Below are 23,460 nucleotides of genomic sequence, written 5' to 3'. Positions count from 1 at the left end.
CATTTTTTTGGTCACGTTTTTGGAGGTTTTGAAAAAAGAGCATGTGGTTAAAGTAATGGAGGTGTCTAAAGTCTGGCGGAATTGGGAAAACTGAAAATCGCCCACAGCACTTCCAAGGTCAAACACAATTTATTTTTACATTCTATTGCTGGGAAACAGATTTGTTTCATAGTTTATAAAAGTTTGCAAGTGCACTAAGGTGACTTGAGAGCAGAAACAATAAAGTGCATTTATATACGTTATGCTATCATTCGCTTGGGTCTTTTAATAATCCTATTTTGATTTTTGAGCTGTCAGAAATGTGTATATATATATATATATATATATATATATATATATATATATATATATATATATATATATATATATATATATATATATATATATATATATATATATATATATATATATATATATATATATATAGTTTTTATAATAATAAAATGCTGAACACACATAAAACTTTAAAACCTTTATGTGCTGTAAAGTTTGTGTGCTAAACATCTGTTATGTTTTTAAGGTTTTCCTTTTCAGATTTTTTTGTGATTTTCATAATGTGATTTAAATGATCTTTTCTGTCATGTCTGTTTAGAATAACATGAGGGTGTATAACCAAACATAGGCTCATTCTTAAAATGTAACCCTATATACATTTCTGGAGATTGCAAATTATGTAGCCAGAAGTATGTATGGCTGCATTTCGTCTTTAAAATGAATGCTACGGGGTGGTATGACGTCGTTCCTTTTCACACTGACCACTTATGGCTTTCCTGCTGTCACCAGTTTGTCCATTTAGCTCACCATGTACGTCGGCAGACTTGAGTCACAGAGAGGAGTTGATGACAGGGTTTGAGTCTGGCGAAGAACGGTTCCAGGTAAGACAAAAAATAAAGTAAACAAGTAAATAACAGGGTGAGAATGTGGTAAAATCTGAAGATGTGGTAAAAGTCAGACGAGAACTTTTCTTTTTCTGGATTGCTATTTAAAACTGTCGGTTGGGCTTAGGGAGGTGGGTGGGCGGGTCAATCAGTGGTTTTGAAAACACTATTGGTTGGGTTTAGGGAAGGAGGAGGGGGTGGGTCAGTCGATCAGTCTATCAGTCAGTCATTCAGTTATTCAACAACGGCCTCTGGTGGATTTATGCGAGAACAGCAGGCGCGAATGGCACTCTCGAGAGAAATTTAAGATCTCAAAAAGCATACACAGTGGCCTCTGGTGGATTTGCCAGAACAAAAACTGCAAAAAAAAAAAAAAAAAAAAAAAAAACGTAGCTCCTGGGATTGGCACTCTCCAGAAAAGTATATAGTAGTACATTTAAAAAATGAGCCTGGATTGCATATAACTGATGAACTGCATTTTCATTCTTTTTATGGGTGAAAAATAACATTGCAACACAGAAAGGCCAAAGTGTATCAGCTCTATTGTGTTTCGTAATAAACTGTACAGCATGGCTGCGCACTTGCAGAAATGACAAGATGGACAAACACAGGGTCATCACACAGTGTCCTCACGTACCATCAGCACATGACATGAGTATTTAATTCACATACTTGAAGAAAATACACCCTGCATCTCTAAAGTATTGTTTTAATTGCCTTACACCTATGGAGAATAAAGAGGGATGGAGCTACTGTGCTGATTCATTACTGATGTTCAGTGGTTGCACAGTGACCCTGTGATCCAGTCCCTCACTGAGTGTTTCGCAAGGCATTGGGAAATTCACACGTCTTAGTTAACAAAATATACTTTTTAAGTGTTGCAGTAAGCAAACGGTATGCCAGGAAAACAGTGCAAACAGTGAGAACATAAAAATAAGGTTTGGAAATAAATAAAAATGGTCACAAACAGGTTGAGAAAATAGTTTTCTGGTAAGGCACAGTGATTATCCTCTGGAACTAATTTCCATGAGCATATTTTAATCCTTCATTAAGCCATATTTTACAGTTTACCATAATAATTAAATTGTTGTCTTCTACATGAAAATGTAAATTAAATTTAACAAAGTGCTTAAATTAGAAAGTTATAGACTGTTTTAAAGTATTTTTAAAGTATGTAAATTATACATTTTAAAAAGTTGTGCATTCAAATTTTGTGCTGAAGTGTTATTAAATGTATACTATTATTATTATTATTATTATTATTATTATTATTATTATTATTATTATTATTATTATTATTATTAAATGTTTACTTGTAATATTGTAATAATAATTATTAACATCTATTATAATAGTGATCTGGAATACTTGATTCTGGTTTGTCAATCATGACATTCCAAGGTATGATATTTTCCGATAACAACCAATTGAAAAATTAATGCAGGCGAATCTATAAATGATCTTGACCATTAGTGAACAACCGGCTGGATGTACATTATACATTTTTAAAGAAAGAAACATGCCATAATCTGACTACTAATCTGAATGCTCTCATACTAATGTTTTAAAGGGGACCTAAAATCACTTTTAGAAGGGATTTAAACACAGTTCTGTGGCAACAGTCTGTTTATATAACCAGCTTCTAATGACAAACATTTGTTAATTTAATTTTTTATAATCAAAAATAGTCTGCAGAAACACTTGACACTCTCTGTTTGTACATGACACTGTCATCAGAATGGGAACATTAGTATAGTCTTGTTTTTGAATTTGCCGCTATGCTGACACACAAGTGTTTGTAGCTCAATCTCCACAATTTGGATCAAAGCCTAAAAGGGGCATTTTAAAAGGGTTATAAAACATTATTTGTGTGGTATTATGAGCTGAAACTTCACATATAGAGACATCACAGACTTATTTTATACATCTTATAAAAAGGGGTATAATAGGTCCCCTTTAGGAGCTAATTTAATCCCACTACCCAATGTTTTGAATATCAATCAATACTGCTTTGAGACCATCACTTTTTTTTTTAATCAATGTTGATTTTCAGTTTCTCTGTTTTTGGGACTGATAACCTTGTTTATACATTAAAGGTATCACATATTAAATGTAATGTTTCAGTGATGCTGCTTTATGTGAACAATAAATATTCAGCAGCTGAAGCAGGGTCTGAAATTAACTTTTCTATTAAGAAGCAATATTTGATTTCCGGGGGCATTTTTACCAGCAGAAGGGGAGTTTTTATAATTACCTTTATAATTAAATGTGCAGTATCTCTACTGTCGTTCATGTCAAATACTAATATTTTGCCAATTACTTCCCATTACAAGCAGAATCCTAACTGTTAACATTAAAATGTTATCAACAAGCTGTTTAATACTATATAAATTCTTTCATTAAAAGGACAGGATGTAGGGCTGCAATATTACAGTATGTCAGAAATCATTATTGCTTTTGATATTATGATAGTGATTAGCAGGCTAATGTTGAATAATCAAATACATTTTTAAAAATGATCTGTGGAAATAACACATCTTATTCTGACTACTCAGACAAAAGCTCTTTATTCTTGAGAGGCTTAAACACTTTCACAGACATTCCTTTGAAAAATCACAAACACTATAATTATAGATATTCGGCAAGGACAATAAGTATTGAACACATCACCATTTTTATCAGAAAACATATTTCTAAAGGTGCTGTTGATTTTAATTTTTTCTCAGATGTTGGTAACAACCAAAAAAACAAATCTATTTAGTTTACAAATTAAGTTATGCAATACAATGAAATGACACATTGAACACATGAAGAAAGAGAGGTGGGGAAAGGCAGTAAAAGCCCAGACAGCAGCTGAAATCTCTCAGTAGTTCTTCAGCAACCCTCTGCCCTTCCTAAATGTAAGTTAATATCAGCTGCTTCAGTCTAACATCTCTCAAGGAAACTCTCAAATGCTTTCAGAAAAAGAAAATCAAGCTGTAGAATGGCCCAGCCAATCATATGACTTGAATCCAATATAAAACACAAATTAAAGATCTGATTTGATAGACAAAACCCACAGAATCATCAAGATTTTTATAGTTTTCCATGTCAATAGCTCCTTTAGAAATATTATTCCTAGGAAAAAACGTGACGTGTTCAATACTTATTTTTCCCACAGTAGTTCATTAGTGAATTTGTAAGAGCACAGAATTAAGTCACTGAGATAAAAAAAAAAAAATTAAGCCAGTCAGTTATTTCCACAGTTCATCTCTTACAAATAAAATGTTTCCCAAAAAAAAATAAATAAATTAAGCAATACACAAGCTAAATTGCTCATCCGGATAAACAAAAATTCACTCATTCATTCATTTTCTTTTCGGCTTAGTACCTTTGACAGAAATTCTTTATTAATAAGAATATCATTATTTAAATTGAAAAATGCTAATAAAAGCATTCATCTCAGATTCAGATTTTTATACAAACCACTGTGCAGTGTTTTTCACACAAAATAATCACACTATCAATATCCCAACACTTAATGTAGGAAATAATTATTTTCTGACACAACAATCTCTTTGAAAACTTTACAGCAGGTATATGGAATGAGGAGCAAAGTGAATTATTAATTTTCTGTGTTTTTTCAATTTTCAATAAGCAAAGACTAAAGAGAAAAATAAAAATGAGCATATGAATAAGCATCCACAAAGCCCGTACAGAATTAGGACTCCACTGATATTGAATTATTATAATATTATTATTATAATTATACTGTTTGTCTAGTTCTTAGAAGTAAATATTTCAAAACCAGTTCATCCTTCAACTCCAGGGAACAGATTTGAAGACAGTCTGTCAGCTTCTCACACATGGTATTTTGTCATCAAGCAACAGATCATATCCTGTTTTTGCTTTTCTTTGTGTTTGTTTTCAAACTTCTATGGGTAGATCGGCTGATGACGTTGTTGATTATCCTTTAATCCATTATGCCTGTCCAACATCGAAACCAATGTTGTGAATACATGGAAACATCACGATTTTGGACAACATTGCAGAACTTTGGGGTTTAAATCTCTTGAATCACATCTGCTCATTATTGAAAACATCTGCTTGCAATTGCTATCAGTCCTGACTTTTGTTTATCAATTTAAGTTTATTTTTTTTGCAACCAAAAGCGGATAGATAAAAGATAAAAGATAAAATAATTATTAGAAAGTAGACAGTATAATTTTTTTTTAAATGTAGGTAAAATTTATTGAAAATCTACAGGGCTACAATGTATTCCTGTGTGTATTTAAAACAGAATGTCTGTAAAATGTAAATGTAAAGTTAGTATACCAATTGATTAAAATTAATTTGAAGTCTATGAAGGTTATTATCCATGCTGCACATGTTTCAAATTCTATTTCTGTGCTCAATGTCAGTAAAGATAATACTTAATTATTAAGGCCTTTATTAACGGGTCTCTCTGACCTCTAATGCCTCATTTGTTGATCTTTGTAATCCCTGTTCTCTCATCTGTCTCTTGCCGTTGTACCGCCCTTCCCTCAAAGGCTTAGTCATTCTCTAAAGAACATTCCTGAGTTGTCCACATGGCCAAGTGCAAAATCTCAGTGAAAATGCTTTTATATGATAACGATTATTGTCTTGCAATAAAAGCAACAGCACACATTCATATGGGTAGCTATTTAAGATGTTGAAGGGCTTCTTTGAATTTTAAAGGTTAAAAAAGAAGAAATAAAACAAGTAGGGCTGCATGATATTGGAAAAATCTAGCATAGCATTATATATATATATATATATATATATATATATATATATATATATATATATATATATATATATATATTTATATTTATTTTTTTAAAATACTTAATATATATATTTTTATTTTATGTTATTAAATTTTTTTGCTATTTATATTGCGATATGAAAACAGCTTCACCAGATAACATAACACCTCTTGTTAGGATGTACCGGCGTGCAGATGTACAAAACCAGCGATGAGGGTTAAAAGATCTGTTCAGCTCTCTGTGATCATCAATCATCATCAAATGCGATCAAGAATGAGTTTTACAAGTTTAAAACGTTTTTAGAACAGTGCATGTTTATAATAAAGACAGTAAAATCGCTGTAATTCATCACCACAGCGGCATGTCAGTACAATTATAATAGAAGGACTCTTCAATCCTGGTTTGTGGACGTCAAATCAGGTTTATTTGTAACAACAGATATCCATACAGCAGTGGATATTAACATGTATCCTGTCACATTTGCCATGCACAAACAGTGCAATGTTAAACGTGCGTGCTCTGTGTGTGTCTGTGTGTGAATTTTGTAACAACATTGTGTGTGACTCACTGAAAGGCTTGAATTAACTACACATCAAATAATCATTGGGAAAGTTCTTACTGTAGTATTTCTCACAAACATTACGTTATCTGCTTTCTTCATGTCTGTTACTGTGCTGTTGATCTGATGTAGCTGAGACGGATATTGAGCCACACTCTGAGAGGCACGTGGGAACGGTGGGTGGAGAGAACTTGCATTAAAGGCACATGCCAAAAAAAAACATCCACAGTGTTTAAACCAGGAAATTCCACCATTCTAAAAGGTATAATAAATAATCTGATGGGTATTTTGAGCTGAAACTTTACAGACACATTCTGGAGACACAAAAGACTTAAATTAAATCTTAAAAAAGGGGTAAAATAGGTGCCTATCTTAAAATAGGGTAAAATATGTTTTTATTTATTTGTTTTCTGAATACTGTGTTTTTCTAGACAGTTTTTAATAGTAAAAAAACCTTTTAGTAATCATGACGTTATTATTATTATTAATGTAGTTAATGTGGATTTCATATCTAAATGTTACTTGATATATCTTACGTTCTTATTTCATGATTATTTTAAGATTGTGCCAGACAAATAGTGTTCAGTTTTGAAACAACTTTTTTTTTGGCTGGTAATACCTGCCTTAGGAAAGCTTAAACATTTCCTCGCTGTCTTTTTTGTTTGATTAATGAAAAACTACACGCGATTCAGACAGAGCAGTACACACTGTAATCTCTCACCCTGGAGTAACATTTATCATTCATCATGTTAAAACACCAGGAAAAAACAGGCACAAGAAAGAACCATTAAAACATCAATCATTTAGCAGTTGTGTTTTACACTGCCAAAGCCTTGACAAAACACTAAATCCAAAGCTTTCATGTAAACTTCTCTGGGTAACATTGCAAACCTCAAGTGATTATGAGAATAATCAAGAGAATAATATTGTCACGGATTGGCCAGGCTCTTCCACCAGCATCACTCAACGATCACCGTCACCTGAGTATTAACCACACACAGCTGCACCCAATCACTTAGTCACTATATAAGCACACACCTCACTTCACTCAGTGTCCGGTCTCGTTCCTACGAAGCGGACTCTGAGTGAAACACCTCCTGGTAATCACTAGCATTTCAACCTCAGTATATTGTACTTATCTGCTCTTTGTCTCTCCTAGTTTGTCCAGTGTTCCCGGTGTCCTGTCTGCCTTGTGTTTGTCATCATTCTGTCTTCCCCGCAAGCCCTCTGGTGTGTGCATTCGGTCTCCCTCAGTATCAGTCATCCAGCCTGCCACCAAGGATCATCCAAACAACCAGACTCCACTCACTTCTCCTCCGTTCTCCTTGTGTGCTCAAGTGTTGTAAATAAACATCATCAATAACTCACTCACCTTCCTTGTCCGTCTGCTTCTCATAACAGAAGACCGGACCCACTACAATCAACAGCATGAGCACTCACGATCCCATTCAGGAGTTGGTGGACTCGCTGAAGAGAGTCTTGTCACCATCTGCTCCACTTCCCGAAGCACCACCAGCACCGAGCACTTCTTCACCGTCCACCCACTCATCCAGTCCCATGGCTCGACCAGCGCCCTACTCTGGCGGGGCGGAGGAGTGCAATGGTTTTCTGTTACAATGCTCTCTAATATTCACCATGCAACCTGAATTATATCCCACAGATCGGTCCAAAATCGCTTTCATCATCTCCCTTCTCTCTGGATCGGCTCTTCGGTGGGCAGAAACCATCTGGCAACAGTCTGGGCCGGTAACCAGCTCCATTCAAGCATTCGTCAAGCACTTTAAGGAGGTTTTCGGTCGCGCAGATGCAGAAGTAGCAGCTGGAGAACAGTTGTACCATCTCAAACAGGGAGCCATGTCCACTCAGGATTATGCGCTCCGGTTCCGTACTCTGGCTGCTGCTAGCGGATGGAATGAGCGATCTCTCCTCACCACCTACCGGCTCGGACTGGAGCCCAGCCTCCGACTACAGCTAGCAGCCCTCGACGATACCATGGGGTTGGAGAAATTCATCCAACAATCTCTCCGCTGTTCAGATCGTCTGAGGGTCTACCAGCACGATCTTCCATCTGCACCCCAAGCACTCCTCCGTTCGCCAGAGCCAGCAGTCCCTCCAGAACCAGAACCAATGATCGTGGAATCTGGTAGACTCACCATCACTGAGCGACAGAGGAGGCTGACCCGGGGTTTATGTATGTACTGTGGTGCCGAAGGACATGTCAGGCTGGACTGTCCCATTCGTCCAGCACGTCCTTTGGTGAGTGTATTCAGTTCTCCCATTGAAAAAATGCATCCTCTCACCACCAATGTCCAGTTAACTACCCCTTCTGTATCTGTTTCAGTCACGGCCCTCATCGACTCCGGGTCAGCTGGAAATTTCATATCGTACGCCCTCTGTCGCCAGCTCCATCTTAACACCGAAGCCTCGACGCACGTCTACCAGATCCAACCCATAACCAACGCAATCCATTCCCAGGCACGTATCCATCGCAAATGTGAGCCTATCTATCTCCAAGTGGGATTGCTCCACAAGGAGGAGATCCAATTTCTGGTTCTGGAGGGTGCATCCATGGACATCATTCTAGGGCGCCCGTGGCTGGTGAAGCATGATCCCATCCTCTCTTGGGGCACAGGAGAGATAAGAAAATGGGGTGAAGACTGCAAAACCAGATGTTTTCCCGACCTACCTGTTCAACTTCAGAAACCCCTTACTATCTATGTCACGTCAGTTGAAAGTCCAGTAGATAAACGATCCATTCAAATCCCGAAGATATACTCCGCATATGAAGACGTTTTTTGCCCCAAGAGAGCTTCCCAGCTACCTCCACATCGGCCATGGGACTGCGCCATAGACCTGCTGCCAGACGCTCCTATGCCCAAAGGTAGGATCTACCCGTTGTCCCTTCCGGAAACTAAGGCCATGGAGGAGTATATTCAGGAAGCACTGAGTCAGGGGTATATCCGCCAGTCCACGTCACCCGCTGCCTCAAGCTTTTTCTTTGTGGCCAAGAAGGATGGAGGGCTGCGTCCTTGCATCGACTATCGAGTTCTGAATCAAGGAACAATAAAGTTCCGGTATCCCCTTCCTCTCGTCCCTGCGGCCTTGGAACAACTCCGATCAGCCAAGGTATTCACGAAGTTGGACCTCCGCAGCGCATACAATCTGGTTAGAATACGTGAGGGGGACGAGTGGAAGACGGCGTTTGTGACCCCTACAGGGCACTACGAATACCTGGTCATGCCCTATGGTCTGGTCAACGCCCCCTCCGTATTCCAGAACTTCATTCACGAAGTCCTCCGGGAGTTCCTCCATATCTCCGTCATAGTCTACATTGATGACATCCTGATTTACTCCCGGAGTGAGGCCGAACACCGCCACCACGTTGCGGAGGTCCTACAAACCCTCAGAGACCATCAATTGTACCTCAAGGCTGAAAAATGCTCCTTCCACCTACCGTCTGTTCAGTTCTTGGGGTACATCATTGATCATGAAGGGGTTCGCATGGACGAGGGGAAGGTCACTGCCGTTGTCTCCTGGCCAAAACCAACAACCATTAAAGAACTCCAACGATTTCTAGGGTTTGCCAATTTCTATAGACGTTTCATCCACAACTACAGTCTCATTACCGCTCCGCTTACCAACCTACTCAAAAACCAACCCAAGAAACTCTCCTGGCCTCCCGAAGCCGACGCAGCCTTCCAAGCCCTCAAACAAGCCTTCACTCAAGCTCCACTCCTGACTCACCCAGATCCTGAAATCCCGTTCGTGGTCGAGGTAGATGCCTCGACAACTGGAGTAGGAGCCATCCTATCACAACATCATGGTACACCAGCATTACTCCATCCATGCGCCTATTTCTCCAGGAAGCTCAGCCCGGCGGAGAGAAACTACGACATCGGAAATCGGGAGCTATTGGCTATAAAGCTTGCCCTGGAAGAATGGCGACACTGGCTGGAGGGAGCCAAACATCCTTTCCAGGTGATTACAGACCATAAAAATCTCCAGTACCTCAAAGAAGCCAAAAGACTCTGTCCTCGTCAGGCCCGATGGTCCCTGTTCTTCTCCCGATTCCAATTCTCAATATCTTACCGACCTGGGTCAAAGAACATCCGAGCGGACGCACTGTCCCGAATTTATGATCAGCCAGAAATCATGGAGACCCCAGCCAGAATCCTTCCAGAACAGATCACGGTCTGTCCTATCACCTGGTCCGCTCCTACAGTCATCGCCACTCCCGAATCCAGGACTCCGCCGGGCTGTCCCCCCAATCGTCGCTTCATTCCTGAAAACCAACGGGTAGATCTGATCCATTCCACCCATACATCTTTGGGCACAGGGCATCCCGGGACCAACAACACCCTCTCGTTGCTATCCCAACGCTTTTGGTGGCCGCACATGGCGAGGGATGTGAGGAGATACATTCAAGGCTGTAGAGAGTGCGCTATGTCAAAGAGTCCTCGCCATCTACCTGCAGGTAAACTCCATCCCTTGCCCATCCCAAACCGCCCCTGGTCACACCTAGGAGTTGACTTCATGACAGATCTCCCATCATCTGAAGGTAATACCTGCATTTTAGTCATTGTCGACCGATTTTCCAAATTCTGCCGTCTGATTCCCTTGAAAGGTCTGCCCACAGCCCTAGAAACCGCCGAAACCCTATTCAACCATGTCTTCCGATGCTTTGGGTTACCTGAAGACATAGTCTCGGACCGAGGACCCCAGTTCATCTCCAGACTATGGAAAGCCTTCTTCAGACTCCTAGGTGTGACCGTCAGCCTCTCGTCTGGCTATCATCCACAGACCAATGGCCAGACAGAGAGGAAGATCCAAGAAGTGGGGCGGTTCCTCAGAACATTCTGTCACGGTCATCAAAACTCCTGGAGCCAGTTTCTGGGCTGGGCGGAATACGCCCAGAATTCCCTGCGGCAACCTACCACCGGACTTACGCCATTCCAGTGTATTCTGGGCTTCCAACCTCCACTATTTCCCTGGGATGGCGAACCTTCTGATGTCCCCGCAGTGGATTACTGGTTCCGGGAGAGCGAGAGGGTCTGGGACGATGCTCATCACCATCTCCAGAGGGCAGTTCGCAGAGCCAAGGAGGTCTCCGACAAGAGGAGGATTCCAGGTCCTAGCTATGCGCCGGGGCAGAAAGTTTGGCTCTCCACCAGAGACATCCGCTTGCGACTGCCCTCCCGAAAACTTAGTCCCAGATTTGTTGGTCCCTTCACCATCCTGGAGCAGGTCAACCCCGTCACGTTTAAGTTACAGTTACCACCACAATATAGGATCCACCCCACATTCCACGTTTCACTCCTCAAACCCTTTCACGACCCTCTGATTCCCTCCACAGAGCCTGGCCATGAAGAGGAACCTCCTCCCCCACTGATGTCGGAAGTCGGATCCATTTACAAGATCAAGGACCTTCTGCGGTCCCGACGTCGTGGTGGTCAGCTGGAATATCTTGTCGACTGGGAGGGATACGGTCCGGAGGAGAGATCTTGGGTCCCCAGATCAGATATATTAGATCCTGCACTTATGGAAGAGTTCCACTCCAATCACCCCGAGTTTCCAGCACCTCGTGGACGTGGTAGACCACCACGGCGTCGGAGGTATAGGCCCTCAGGAGCGGGCCCTGGGGAGGGGGGTAATGTCACGGATTGGCCAGGCTCTTCCACCAGCATCACTCAACGATCACCGTCACCTGAGTATTAACCACACACAGCTGCACCCAATCACTTAGTCACTATATAAGCACACACCTCACTTCACTCAGTGTCCGGTCTCGTTCCTACGAAGCGGACTCTGAGTGAAACACCTCCTGGTAATCACTAGCATTTCAACCTCAGTATATTGTACTTATCTGCTCTTTGTCTCTCCTAGTTTGTCCAGTGTTCCCGGTGTCCTGTCTGCCTTGTGTTTGTCATCATTCTGTCTTCCCCGCAAGCCCTCTGGTGTGTGCATTCGGTCTCCCTCAGTATCAGTCATCCAGCCTGCCACCAAGGATCATCCAAACAACCAGACTCCACTCACTTCTCCTCCGTTCTCCTTGTGTGCTCAAGTGTTGTAAATAAACATCATCAATAACTCACTCACCTTCCTTGTCCGTCTGCTTCTCATAACAAATATAGACTCAAACTCTCTTTTCATCTAAAATGGGGACAAATTTATAGATCAACAGATAAGAAGTCTCAAATGTCTCTGGAGTTGCATAACTATGTTTGCAGAAGAAAAAAACTTAAGAGTTATGGGAAGGAGCTGGTCATTTTGGCAAGCGTGCCAAGTTTCCTGTACAGTTTGACGGGATAAATACGGAAGGGATCTGAGCCGTACTGATTGCTCCACAAAAAGTCATTAGCGCAGATGTGTGCATTAAAACTAGCTAGGTGCTGTGTGAGTGATGGCGGCGTCAGCCACCTATAATGGTCTGACCTTGTAGAAGCTCATTCACCTCGCCTCGCAAGACAGATACTGTCGGGTAACACGGGGTGATGGAAGTCTGCTGTTCTGTGACCCTCTAATATCAGAGAAAGCCACATTTCGCTGCTGTCCTCTTCAAGGGGAAACCCTGACACATTTACAGTGCTCAGATCAATGGTGTAACAGAAGGAATCTGCGGTCCTGTAAATAGTGATCGATACCAACCTAGAGGCGCAGGTCATAATTAATGCAGCAGAACAATGGATTTTTCATGAAAGTTCATACATTTAGTATAAGGTAGATAAGATGCCCGACTTGTGTAACTGGGGTCATTGGAAAGGTATTTACAAGCATGCACATAAGAGCAAGGGGCCTCATAAACTCAACCAGCTGTCTTGGGTTTGGCAGTAAGCTGCTGCCATTAACAGGTCTTCAGTGAACCTACTGTACCAGATTCATTTCTATCACCAACATCTACTGTAAACCAGGGGTGGGAGAACAAAATAGGGTAACACTTTAATTTGATGGTCCACTTGAGTATTAGAAGACTGACTGCTTAATATCTGTTGATATTGCTCTTTCAATAGACATTTAACTGACTTTAAGAAACTTTGCAAGTGCATGTCACACATGTCACATAAACTAAATCTAACCCTAACCTAACAGTCTGCTTATAATCTAATAACAATTAGTTGTCATGTAGATACAATGTAATTTAAATTCAACAAATAGACCATCAAAATAAAGTGTGACCCAAAATGATTGCACCGATGCATTGTGATTCTTCCTCTAGCAATAGGGTATATGCCAAGCTAGTGTTGTTCCCATACTGATAAACTTCCGGTGACCGGTTGGTTTTTTCCATTTTATACAATTTCTTTTACAGCATCGATGTTGTAATGTAAGTAAAATACAAGCAGTTAAATAGACTTTGGCATTCATTCAGTTGCTCAAGCGTAAAACGAGACAAAAAGTCTTGCATGTGCCTGTCAGAATCGGCAGGCTAGCGCAGAAGCTCCATTGATTATACTGGGGTAAAATAAATCCTCATACTATAAAGACATGGCGGGGGGAAATGTAATTTAATGCATTGCTTCTTGTACAATCTGAGACCGACTTTATATTGGATATCACTCAGCCTGTGGAGATTGCAGATTTTTAAAGAAAACAGACCTTAAACGTGGCAATTTTTCAATTGCAAATAGTTCACTGGAAGTGCTTAACCCAGGTTACTGGCAAATTAAAAGTATTATTAGCATGCTTCGGCATATACCCTATTCTGAATGATTCTAAAAATTACTTAATTGATTCTGTAAAGCTAGAAACTGAAAAATAATAATTAGGGCTATGATCGATCTAATTTTCCCAGGTCAATTTTTTCGATTATTTTCCCTACCATATATGGAGTCACACGATCCTGCTCTGTTAAGGCTGATTTACAGTATACTTCTGCATTGATAACATGCGTACAGTCCGACGCAGCCTTCGCGACAACACGTAGCACAAGCTCTGTGAGTGAATGAACTTGTCAGTGAACTATGAAGGCAAAACTATATATATATATGCATGTGCCTATATATATATATATATATATATATATATTGCAGTCAGAATTATTAACCCCCTTTTTTTTTCTTGTTCCCAAATGATGTTTAACAGAGCGAGGAAATTTTCACAGTATGTCTGATAATATTTTTTCTTCGGGAGAAAGTCTTATTTGTTTTATTTCGGCTAGAATAAAAGCAGTAAAATAATTAATTTTGAAAAAAACATTTTTTTATTATTATTAGCCCCTTTAAGCTATATATTTTTTTTCGATAGTCTACAGAACAAACCATCATTAAACAATAACTGGCCTAATTACCCTAACCTGCCTAGTTAACCTAATTAACCTAGTTAAGCCTTTAAATGTCATTTTAAGCTGTATAGAAATGTCTTGAAAAATATCTAGTAAAATATTATTAACTGTCATCATGGCAAAGATAAAATAAATCAGTTATTAGAAATGAGTTATTAAAACTATGTTTAGAAATGAGCTGAAAAAATTAACAGGGGGCTAATAAATCAGTGGGTTAATAATTCTGTTTGCAACTGTATTTATATATATATATATATATATATATATATATATATATATTTATATATATATATATATATATATATATATATATATATATATATATATATATATATATATATATATATATATATAATTATCGTTCATTAATCTTAATCAAGGTAAAATGTTCAATTAATTGAGATTTTGATATTAGGCCAAATCGCCCAGCCCTAATAATACGTATTGACAGGGGCAAACTGAAAGCGATTACAATACAATGTCCAAATATGATGATGATGATGATAATAATGCTCTATTTTGGATTAAGAATTGTGGTAACATTTTAGTTTAGGACACAATCATGCTATTAACTGCTTATTTCCTGCCTATTATTAAGATATTAACTGTTCATTAGTACTTATAAAGTAAGATCTTATTCTGCACCCTACTCCTACCTTAAAACTAAACCCAATGTCTACCTTACTAACTATTAATAAACAGCTTATTAGTAGTTATTACTAAGTTAAATAAGCTATTAGTGTTAGTTAATGGTTTGACAATGTCTTGAATTGTGACTTAAAATGTTAAGGCCAGAACTGTTTGTTTTAAACAATTGCTCTTTGTAATCTTCCATGTTGGCAAGCGAGCCAAGTTTCCTGTACAGTTTGATGGGAAAAATACGGAAGGGATGTTACATTCAGAGTTTGTTCATCTAGAATATAACTTTGTTAATAAAATAAATAATATTTAAGATGGCAGTAGTCATCTTAGTTGGAAAGATGTGTTTGGACAGCTGAAGAAATAGAATCATTTTGGAATCGGATCGTGACTTAGAAACAGAATATCGGATCTTGAAGTCCCAAAAGATTCCCACCCCTACTTTATACTCCCACACTCTATTGACTCAGAATGCAAAATGATGCTATGGCATAGTGTATAGTAAGCAAATCATACCTTCCGGATTTTCGTACGATGAATTGTGCAATGTTTGCTCTTGCAGTCACTTTTTAATTGGATAATGTAGGCAGCTTCGTGGTGTATACATAATGCATAATGTATAGTTGTAGAAATTGCATCTATGCCCTGTCAAAATGTGTACAGTATGTTTAATAGTCTAGGCATATTTTGATGCACGACCTGCTGATTCCCATTTTCTTTAACCTATTTTTTCTGCCGTTGTTATAGCAGAGATCTCACAGGAGTCTTACTGAAGTTTACTAGCAACATGAAAGTTAAATATTCAAACCTTTTTGCAACCATTGCATTTATATTTCACTCACCCGGCTCTCAACTCTACAGCTGTTATCACTAGTCCTTCAAGGAAAGCTCAGCTTATTTCTGCAGAATCAGAACGCCCTTCAAATTCTGCACATCCTTCCTGATTCTCTCGGGTTTTTCATTTACAAAATATTTGGGCAAACTTGATGATTCTTTCAGCCATGAATAGAGCACTCATCCAAAATTCAAACAACAAATTACATCAATTTTTCCCCTCACAAATGGGGTAGAGAAGTGCGCAGATTTGTGTTATCAATTTGAATTATAAATCAATTGATCCATGATTGCTGCTTTGTAAGGCAGGCCCGACATTGATTGCTAAACCATACAAGGGTTGTTTTTATAAAACAAGTTTGATAGAAAGATGTGCCATTCTTCTTACTTTTGGATTGCAAAGATCAGAACAGTTTATCATTGTGCAATTCTTCTGCCAGGAGTATCTCATACTAGGCTCAAGATGCTTTGGAAAAGGTCCCAGAATATATGAGATCTATTGATTTGGTTCCTTATTGGATCAGAATCTAATGAAACAGTCCACCGGCTAGACAAAAAAGGTTTCTCACTTGCGGTCAAAAAAAAAAATAATTAAAAGAAAAAAATTTGGTGACTAGATTAAAGGAACTGCTATTGTCAACCCAGGCTCATTCTGAAATCGTACCGCTATATACATTTCTGAAGAGCGCAAAATATGTCCCAGAAGCTAATTTTTTAAAATTTTTTTGCAGTTTTTGTTTCCACAAATCCACTAGAGGTCGCTGTTGACTGACTGACTGACTGACTGACTGACTGACCAATCGACTGACCCTCTCTCCTCCTTCCCTAAACCCAACCAATAGTGTTTTCAAAAGCACCGATTAACTCGTCCACCCACTTCCCTAAACCCGACAGTTTTAAAAAGCAATCCAGAAAAATAAAAGCCCTCGTCTGATTTTTACCTTTTTCAGATTTTACCACATTCTCACCCTGTTATTTACTTGCTTATTTAAATTTTTTTTTGCCTTCTGTTTTTGTTTTACTCGCTTTCTGGAACTTTCCTTAGCCGAACTCGAACCATGTCATTGTGGTCAACTCCTCTCTGCGTCCACCAATGTACATTCCGAGTTAACTGGACAAACTGGTATCATCGGAAAAGTCGTCCACACGGAGGTAAGCGGTCAGCTGGTAAGCGCGAAAAGGAACAGCGTCATACCACCCCATAGTGTTCATTTTAAAGACAAAATACAGCCATACGTATTTCTTGCTACATAATTCGCAATCTCCAAAAATGTATATATAGGGCTACGTTTTCAGAATGAGCCTATGTTGGCTATTGTCAAAGGGGTCCTTCTGCTTAAAGTGATAGTTCACCCAAAAATGAAAATGTACTCATAATTTACTCACCCTCATGCAATTTCAAACTTTATCAAAGTTTACTTTATCTGAAGAAATGTAGAAAAATGTTAGAAACCAATGACCAATAACTTCTATAAGAAAAACATACTATAGAAGTCAGAGGTAATAGTTTTACAACATTCATCTTTTGTGATAAACAGAAAAAACAAACTCAAACAGGTTTGTGACATGGGAAGGGTGAGGGTACACTATGATAGAATTTTCAGTTTCTGGTGAACTATCCCTTTAACTTAAACTATAATAACATTAACGTGAATGTGGTTACCCAGGTGGCAAAAAATTATGGCCCAGATTTGGCATAAAGCTGGCACAGCAGGCACTTTTTCTGCATTGGCATACAGCATGTGGGCCAAACATGGCCTGGGTTTGGCAGAGGTGCCATCGTCTTTAAGGCGGCACACAATTCTTGGGCCAGATATCAAATGTAGTATCTTTCCCAGATGCTAATAATGAACATGTGGGCCATGTAAGTTTGGCCTATCTTGATCCACATTTAAAATACATTTAAATAATTTTTAAATAAAGTAAAAAATTCTACCAATCAGGTGGCTTCGATAAAAAGCATGCCGATAGCGCACCTAAAAGGCAATGCTTCATGGGTTTATCAATTTCATTGCAGTCGTGACACACCTACATATCTGGCCCAGTTCAGGCCCAGTTATGGGCTATTAACTTGGCTGAGACTTAGCCCAGATATGGTCCATGTTTGGCTCTTGTCTGGAAGCCAGACTTGGTCCAGTCAAGTAGTTTACTGCGACATGAGGGCCAGCCAAAAGGTGGTTGTGTGAGAGCTAGGCCAGAGATATTTTGCTATGTGGGTAGCAAGTTAGAGCTTTGTCGGAGCACTCTGTGGTGTCCCCGTTCCTTTTGATTTGAATAGCAAATGTGGCTTTTGTTGAGTTATTTCCTCTGCCTTAAGTGAAAGATTATAGTGATGCAAATTCAAGGTAATGCATTGCCACCGTCACCAGCTAATCATGTAGCTAAATTTAGTATGGAAAAAAATAGATAAGCAACAGCAAGCAATTCTATATGTAAATGTTGACCTTTGCGTGTTGGTTGTTTGAAAGAATGCCATGGAAACATTGTGTATCAATTGCCAATTCTTTTAATACATTAATTTATGCAAAGTACACGTAAAGTCGAAGATGAAAAGGAGGTTTGTGGGCATCAAAAAAATTAGAGTAAGGCAGATTTAAATATTTTTCCTAAATGAGAATGTGTCCTTTTTAATTTGAATCTCTGAACCAAAATAACCACGGTAGTACTGTAGATACATAGTAAAAAGTAACAACTGGCATTAAACAAATCTTGTAAGGCCTATTTAACGTTCATGAATCTAGTCTAATAGACAATTCGTAATTTATAATTTCCTCGCCTAAATTATTTTGATGAATATATCAATTGCAGTATTTGTCCTAATTATAGCAATGACATCCTCAATGGTTTGGGAATCAATATTTAAAACTTAGGGGAAGAGCAATCATTACGTGTAATGTTGATTTAGTGTTTCCACAAAATAGAGACATTGCAGGAGTGTGTACAGAGGCTGTTGTAGAGGGCAGGTTATTTTTAGAGCTGCAGGGACACACGGGTCTTCCTTCTGGCAATGTCCATCACTTCCTAAACTTGGATCATGTGGCCCACCAAAGACAGATTATCAAAATCCATCCAAGAGGCAAGACCTCGGAAGAATTGTTTTCTTTGCTCTGCTGACCGATTTCCTCTCTCAGCAATGTTCTGAAGCTAGACAGTGAAATCATATTGCAACATCGAGATGGTGGGAAAAAACACATCTCAACTCTAAACTCAACTTTAGAAGTAATGATATTATGATTATGGTAGTGAGTTTAGTAACTGTTATAATTCTTTCTTGTTCAGTTAACTTTTTTTAAAACTGTTTTTATTGTTCTTGAATTATGAAAAGAATTTGAACTATGAACTTTTTTTAATGGCCATTCCAGTAATGTCTGTATTTATGTCTTTTTGGAAAGTGTTTTATTTACAGTCCTTGGAAAAATAATTAAATCATTGTTTTGACAGGACGGCAGTATACAGCATGTGCAGTTGCTTTATATACTCTTAGGAAATCATTCTCACTGTGTGGGTAAAGCATATCTGTGCTTATTTAGACTATGTGTTTGTGTATTTTTAATAGAGATCGTTGCAGTTGATGTACACTGTTCAGCATAACTGAGTAGACCCCATTTTGAAAATTTATATTTTTATCCGTTACTCAGTGAATAAAGGCAATGTATTTTGGTGCATTTAAACAAAACCGATTTATTAAACAGATATATTTATGAAATTAATATTTTAGTCACCAAATATATTTTGAAATTGAAAGATAATACAATTAAATTCAAGCAAAATATTGCTAAAAAATAAATAAAATAAAATAAAAAATAAAACCTACAATTAGTTTTTTCAATTTTTTTTTGCTCTTGACTTTTCCTCTTTTTTTAAATTTGTATTTTTCTATAATATAAATTTGGCTGTACTAGTTTTTAGACCATTATTGTAAGTTATTTTGTTAGATAAGCTCCAGATTTGGCTTCAGTACTGACTAATCTAATGGATGTGCACAGATATAATATTGTATAGCATCCTATAAAAATATGAATTTAAAATATAGCTTTGTTAGGGCTGTTATATGCTGAGCACTGTAGCTTGCTCAGAATAAATTACACACACATTGGGAGAGTGCACATTAAAACTAAATAAACCATAAACATGATGTGATCTTTTATTTGGAAACTGTCTCAAAATGTCTTGGAATAAATTTAGAAAGAAAAAACAGAGCTCAATCGCAGGATCCAGAATGTTAAAACTCTGTTACTTTGTTACTTCTGTAAAATTCTGTTACAGATCATTAGGATTAAGTAAATTAGAAGTTCAGTCAAAGCAAAGTGAATCGGCCTTCAGCTACTATGCCCCTCGCTGCTGGAATCAGCTTCCAGAAATCATCAGATGTGCTCCAACATTAGGCACATTCAAATCAAGACTGAAAACACATCTGTTTAGCTGTGCCTTTACTGAATGAGCACTGTGCTACATCCGACAGATCACATTATGTCTTTATTTTCTTTTTCATTCTTTTATAACCTGTTTTAACACATTTTAATCAGTCTTTATCTGTTTTAATCATTTTTATTCTCTTATGTCTTTTAATCATGTTTATGCAAAGCACTTTGAATTACCATTGTTTATGAAATGTGCTATAATTATAAATGTGATATAAATGAAAAATATGATATAAATAAGCTTGCCTTGCCTTGCCTTGGATCTTTAGTGGACATTAAAGAAAACTTAATCACTCCGCTTAATTTACCCCACTGAAGCTAAATGCTAAGCTGAATACACAAATTAGATCTGATAGATCTTAATGAACATAATATGAGAATGAAGGTTTGATATGTTATTTTTCCTCTTTCCATTCAATGCTATGCTTTTAATTTTGTCGTGGTGGTAAATTAAAATAAATTTTAGGATTAGAAGTTCTAATCTAGGGGGAGGTTTATTGTTGTTTTTTTTCCCTGAGTGATCCCAGACAGAATTATTACAGGAAGAAATTATAAGTAATTTATTGTTTATGATGTTAATACTTTGTTCTAACTCAACCATAGTCATAGCCCGTTGCAGTCTTGTTAGAGCTTTATTATTTCAGTGTGCAGTCATTCAAATAATGCAGGCATTCAGTATCATAAAAGATCATCTTGAAGGTAGCAGTTCTGCTGATTGGAGAGTAATTTGGACCTGATATCCAATCAGTGGGGCCTAATTACCATTAGGCCTGCTTTGCCTGAACCAGCAGTTGCACTTGGACCAATTATATATGAAACAATTTCTCCCTTGAGACCCAAACGACATCATAATTTGCTTTTTAAGATGATTATCCGATTGACTTAAACCTGTTGTATTTAAAAACATCTTTCTATATACCTGGAATTATTGACATAGTTAATAGAAGCATTTTAATAATTTAACATCAAGCATTTTAAGTTCTTCTATCTCTTCTATCTCAGCTAAAACCATTTGCAGTGACACGAGCTGATCCAAATATCCGACCCTCGACCACAAAACAACAGTCTGGCCTTGACTTGATTAAAAACAGACTTGCTGGATTGCGCAAATACATAAAGGTAAACTGGAGAAAATTTGGTTTTATTCAGGCAGGATCTTTATCTCTCAGACTGTCTGGAAAACAACCGACAGTTACATTAGAAAGCCAATGAGACGAGGTCAGGAACCTACCTCAGAGGCTGCTGTTGTTGGTGCGAGAAGTATGTGCGAGCACAAAGCTCTCTGTGCACTGCTGACTGCTGGATGACAAGGAGCGACGAGGCGACCGCTGGAAACGATTCCGCCGGTTGAGGTAGCTGCCGGCCGTCCAAGTCCTCTGTCTCTTGCGAAGGTATTCCTTGTAGTTCTTGGTGAGTAAAGTGTAGAGGAACGGGTTGATGCAGCTGTTGCTGTAGGTCAGGCATGTGGTTAGATAGTTGATGTTGCGCTTGGCCTTGGTGGAGAGATCCAATGTGGGTTGGAACTGATTCAGAAGCTGCCAGATCCAAAAAGGTAAGAAGCAGGCCCAGAACAGGAGCACAATTGTAAAGATCAGATACAGGACCTTCTGATTTGGAAGCTTCTTGGTTTGCTTGAAAGTCTCAGTTTGGGAGATCCAGTAGGTTCTTGCCAGGCGTATATACAAGTACCCGATTATCACCCCTGGAGCAACAATGCTTGTGCCAAAGAGAAAGGAGATGTAGATTTTGTAAGAGAGAGGGCTCAGTGTGGGGTTGCACATTTGCTTGGAGTTCATTGTCATGAGCTGGACGCTGATGATCATGGGTAATGTGAGAATCAATGAGGCAGTCCAAACCAGCAGCGCAATTGCTTTTCTGTAGCTTTTTGAGCGTTTGACTGTATCCAGAGGCTTGAGAACGGCGAAGTAACGCTCTGTGCTCATGACAGTCAGTGTGAAAATGCTGGCATGCATTGTAAGGAAGTCCATGCTGATAAGGATCCGACATCCTATGTCCCCAAAGTACCAACCTTTCAGGAAATGTGTGCACACTACAAATGGGATTGTGAGTAAGTAGAGAAGATCAGCCATTGCCAGGTTGATGATGTAGATGTACATTGAGGCAGCCGAGCGCATGGAGTGGCACATGACTACCAGCGTGTAGATATTTCCGGACACACCCACCAAACACATTAGGGACAGAATGGTGCCAATGGTGAACGTGGCAGCCATGTCTTCTGGGGAAGTTTCTACTGGACTCTCAGTGACATTGGAAATCTTCTCCACCATCGCCACTATGGGCTCCACAGACACAGTGGTCATCTCTACAAAAGAATTAATGGTTGAAAGTGGTTAAAAAGTTGTTTAACTGTGGATTGTATTACTTAAAGTTTGTTTTGCAAATTCGAAAAATATTTGAAATATAATATGATAGCACTTTATTTTGATGGTCCAATTGAGTATTAGTAGACATTTAACTGACTATATAAAAACTTACACTAACCCTAACCCCAACCCTAACTCCAACCTAACAGTCTACTTCTAATCTAATAAGAATTAGTTGCAATGTAATTAGATGCAATTAGATGCAACTTAAATTCACCAAACAGACCATCAAAATAAAGTGACACCTATAATATAATATTATAAATAATAATAAACTTTTATTAATTTATATTTAAATCTGTAACATGAATATATTGTGCACCTTGGCTTCCTGTAACAAGTTATGATTTTTTAAAAATGAAATATTTTTATCCTATGGTTCATATGAGGTCAGACATGCTAATATGATAAATTTTGACTAAACGCTTAATTTGTAAGAAAAAAAAATTATATAATTTTTAATATCATATTAAATTATTTCAATAATAAGTTTAAATAATAAAATTTTTTTTTATCATTTTAAACCACTGGTAAATCATTTTAAACCACTACAAAATTATTTCTCAACATGAAGTGCAAGGTTGGATATATTTATTGCGCCTAAAATTCTTTTTTACATCTTTTTTAAATTTCTTTTTTGCTTGCTTTATAATTCAATAAATAATTAAATTAATAATTTTGCAATAGCATATAAAATA

The 23,460-nt window shown here is 38.1% G+C and overlaps 1 protein-coding gene and 1 long non-coding RNA gene across 2 annotated transcripts in view; one reads left to right on the top strand and one right to left on the bottom strand.

Annotated features, from left to right (window-relative positions):
• Nucleotides 1-866, top strand: part of LOC130238222 (uncharacterized) — a 146,869-nt gene extending 146,003 nt beyond the window's left edge. Inside the window, exon 4 of the long non-coding RNA XR_008838615.1 lies at nt 784-866. This is a non-coding gene — a long non-coding RNA (uncharacterized LOC130238222). The remainder of the gene's footprint in view (nt 1-783) is intronic.
• LOC130238221 (urotensin-2 receptor) overlaps nt 1-23,460 on the bottom strand; it is a 67,786-nt gene that overhangs the window by 42,842 nt on the left and 1,484 nt on the right. Inside the window, exon 2 of the mRNA XM_056469152.1 lies at nt 21,610-22,701. Coding sequence (XP_056325127.1) covers nt 21,611-22,701 — 1,091 coding nt within the window. The 3' untranslated portion in view covers nt 21,610. The remainder of the gene's footprint in view (nt 1-21,609; nt 22,702-23,460) is intronic.

Source organism: Danio aesculapii, chromosome 12 (assembly GCF_903798145.1).
Source record: "Danio aesculapii chromosome 12, fDanAes4.1, whole genome shotgun sequence".
Taxonomy (NCBI): domain Eukaryota; kingdom Metazoa; phylum Chordata; class Actinopteri; order Cypriniformes; family Danionidae; genus Danio; species Danio aesculapii.
Note: the sequence above shows the minus strand (reverse complement) of the source record. Positions and strands in the feature narration are given on the sequence as shown.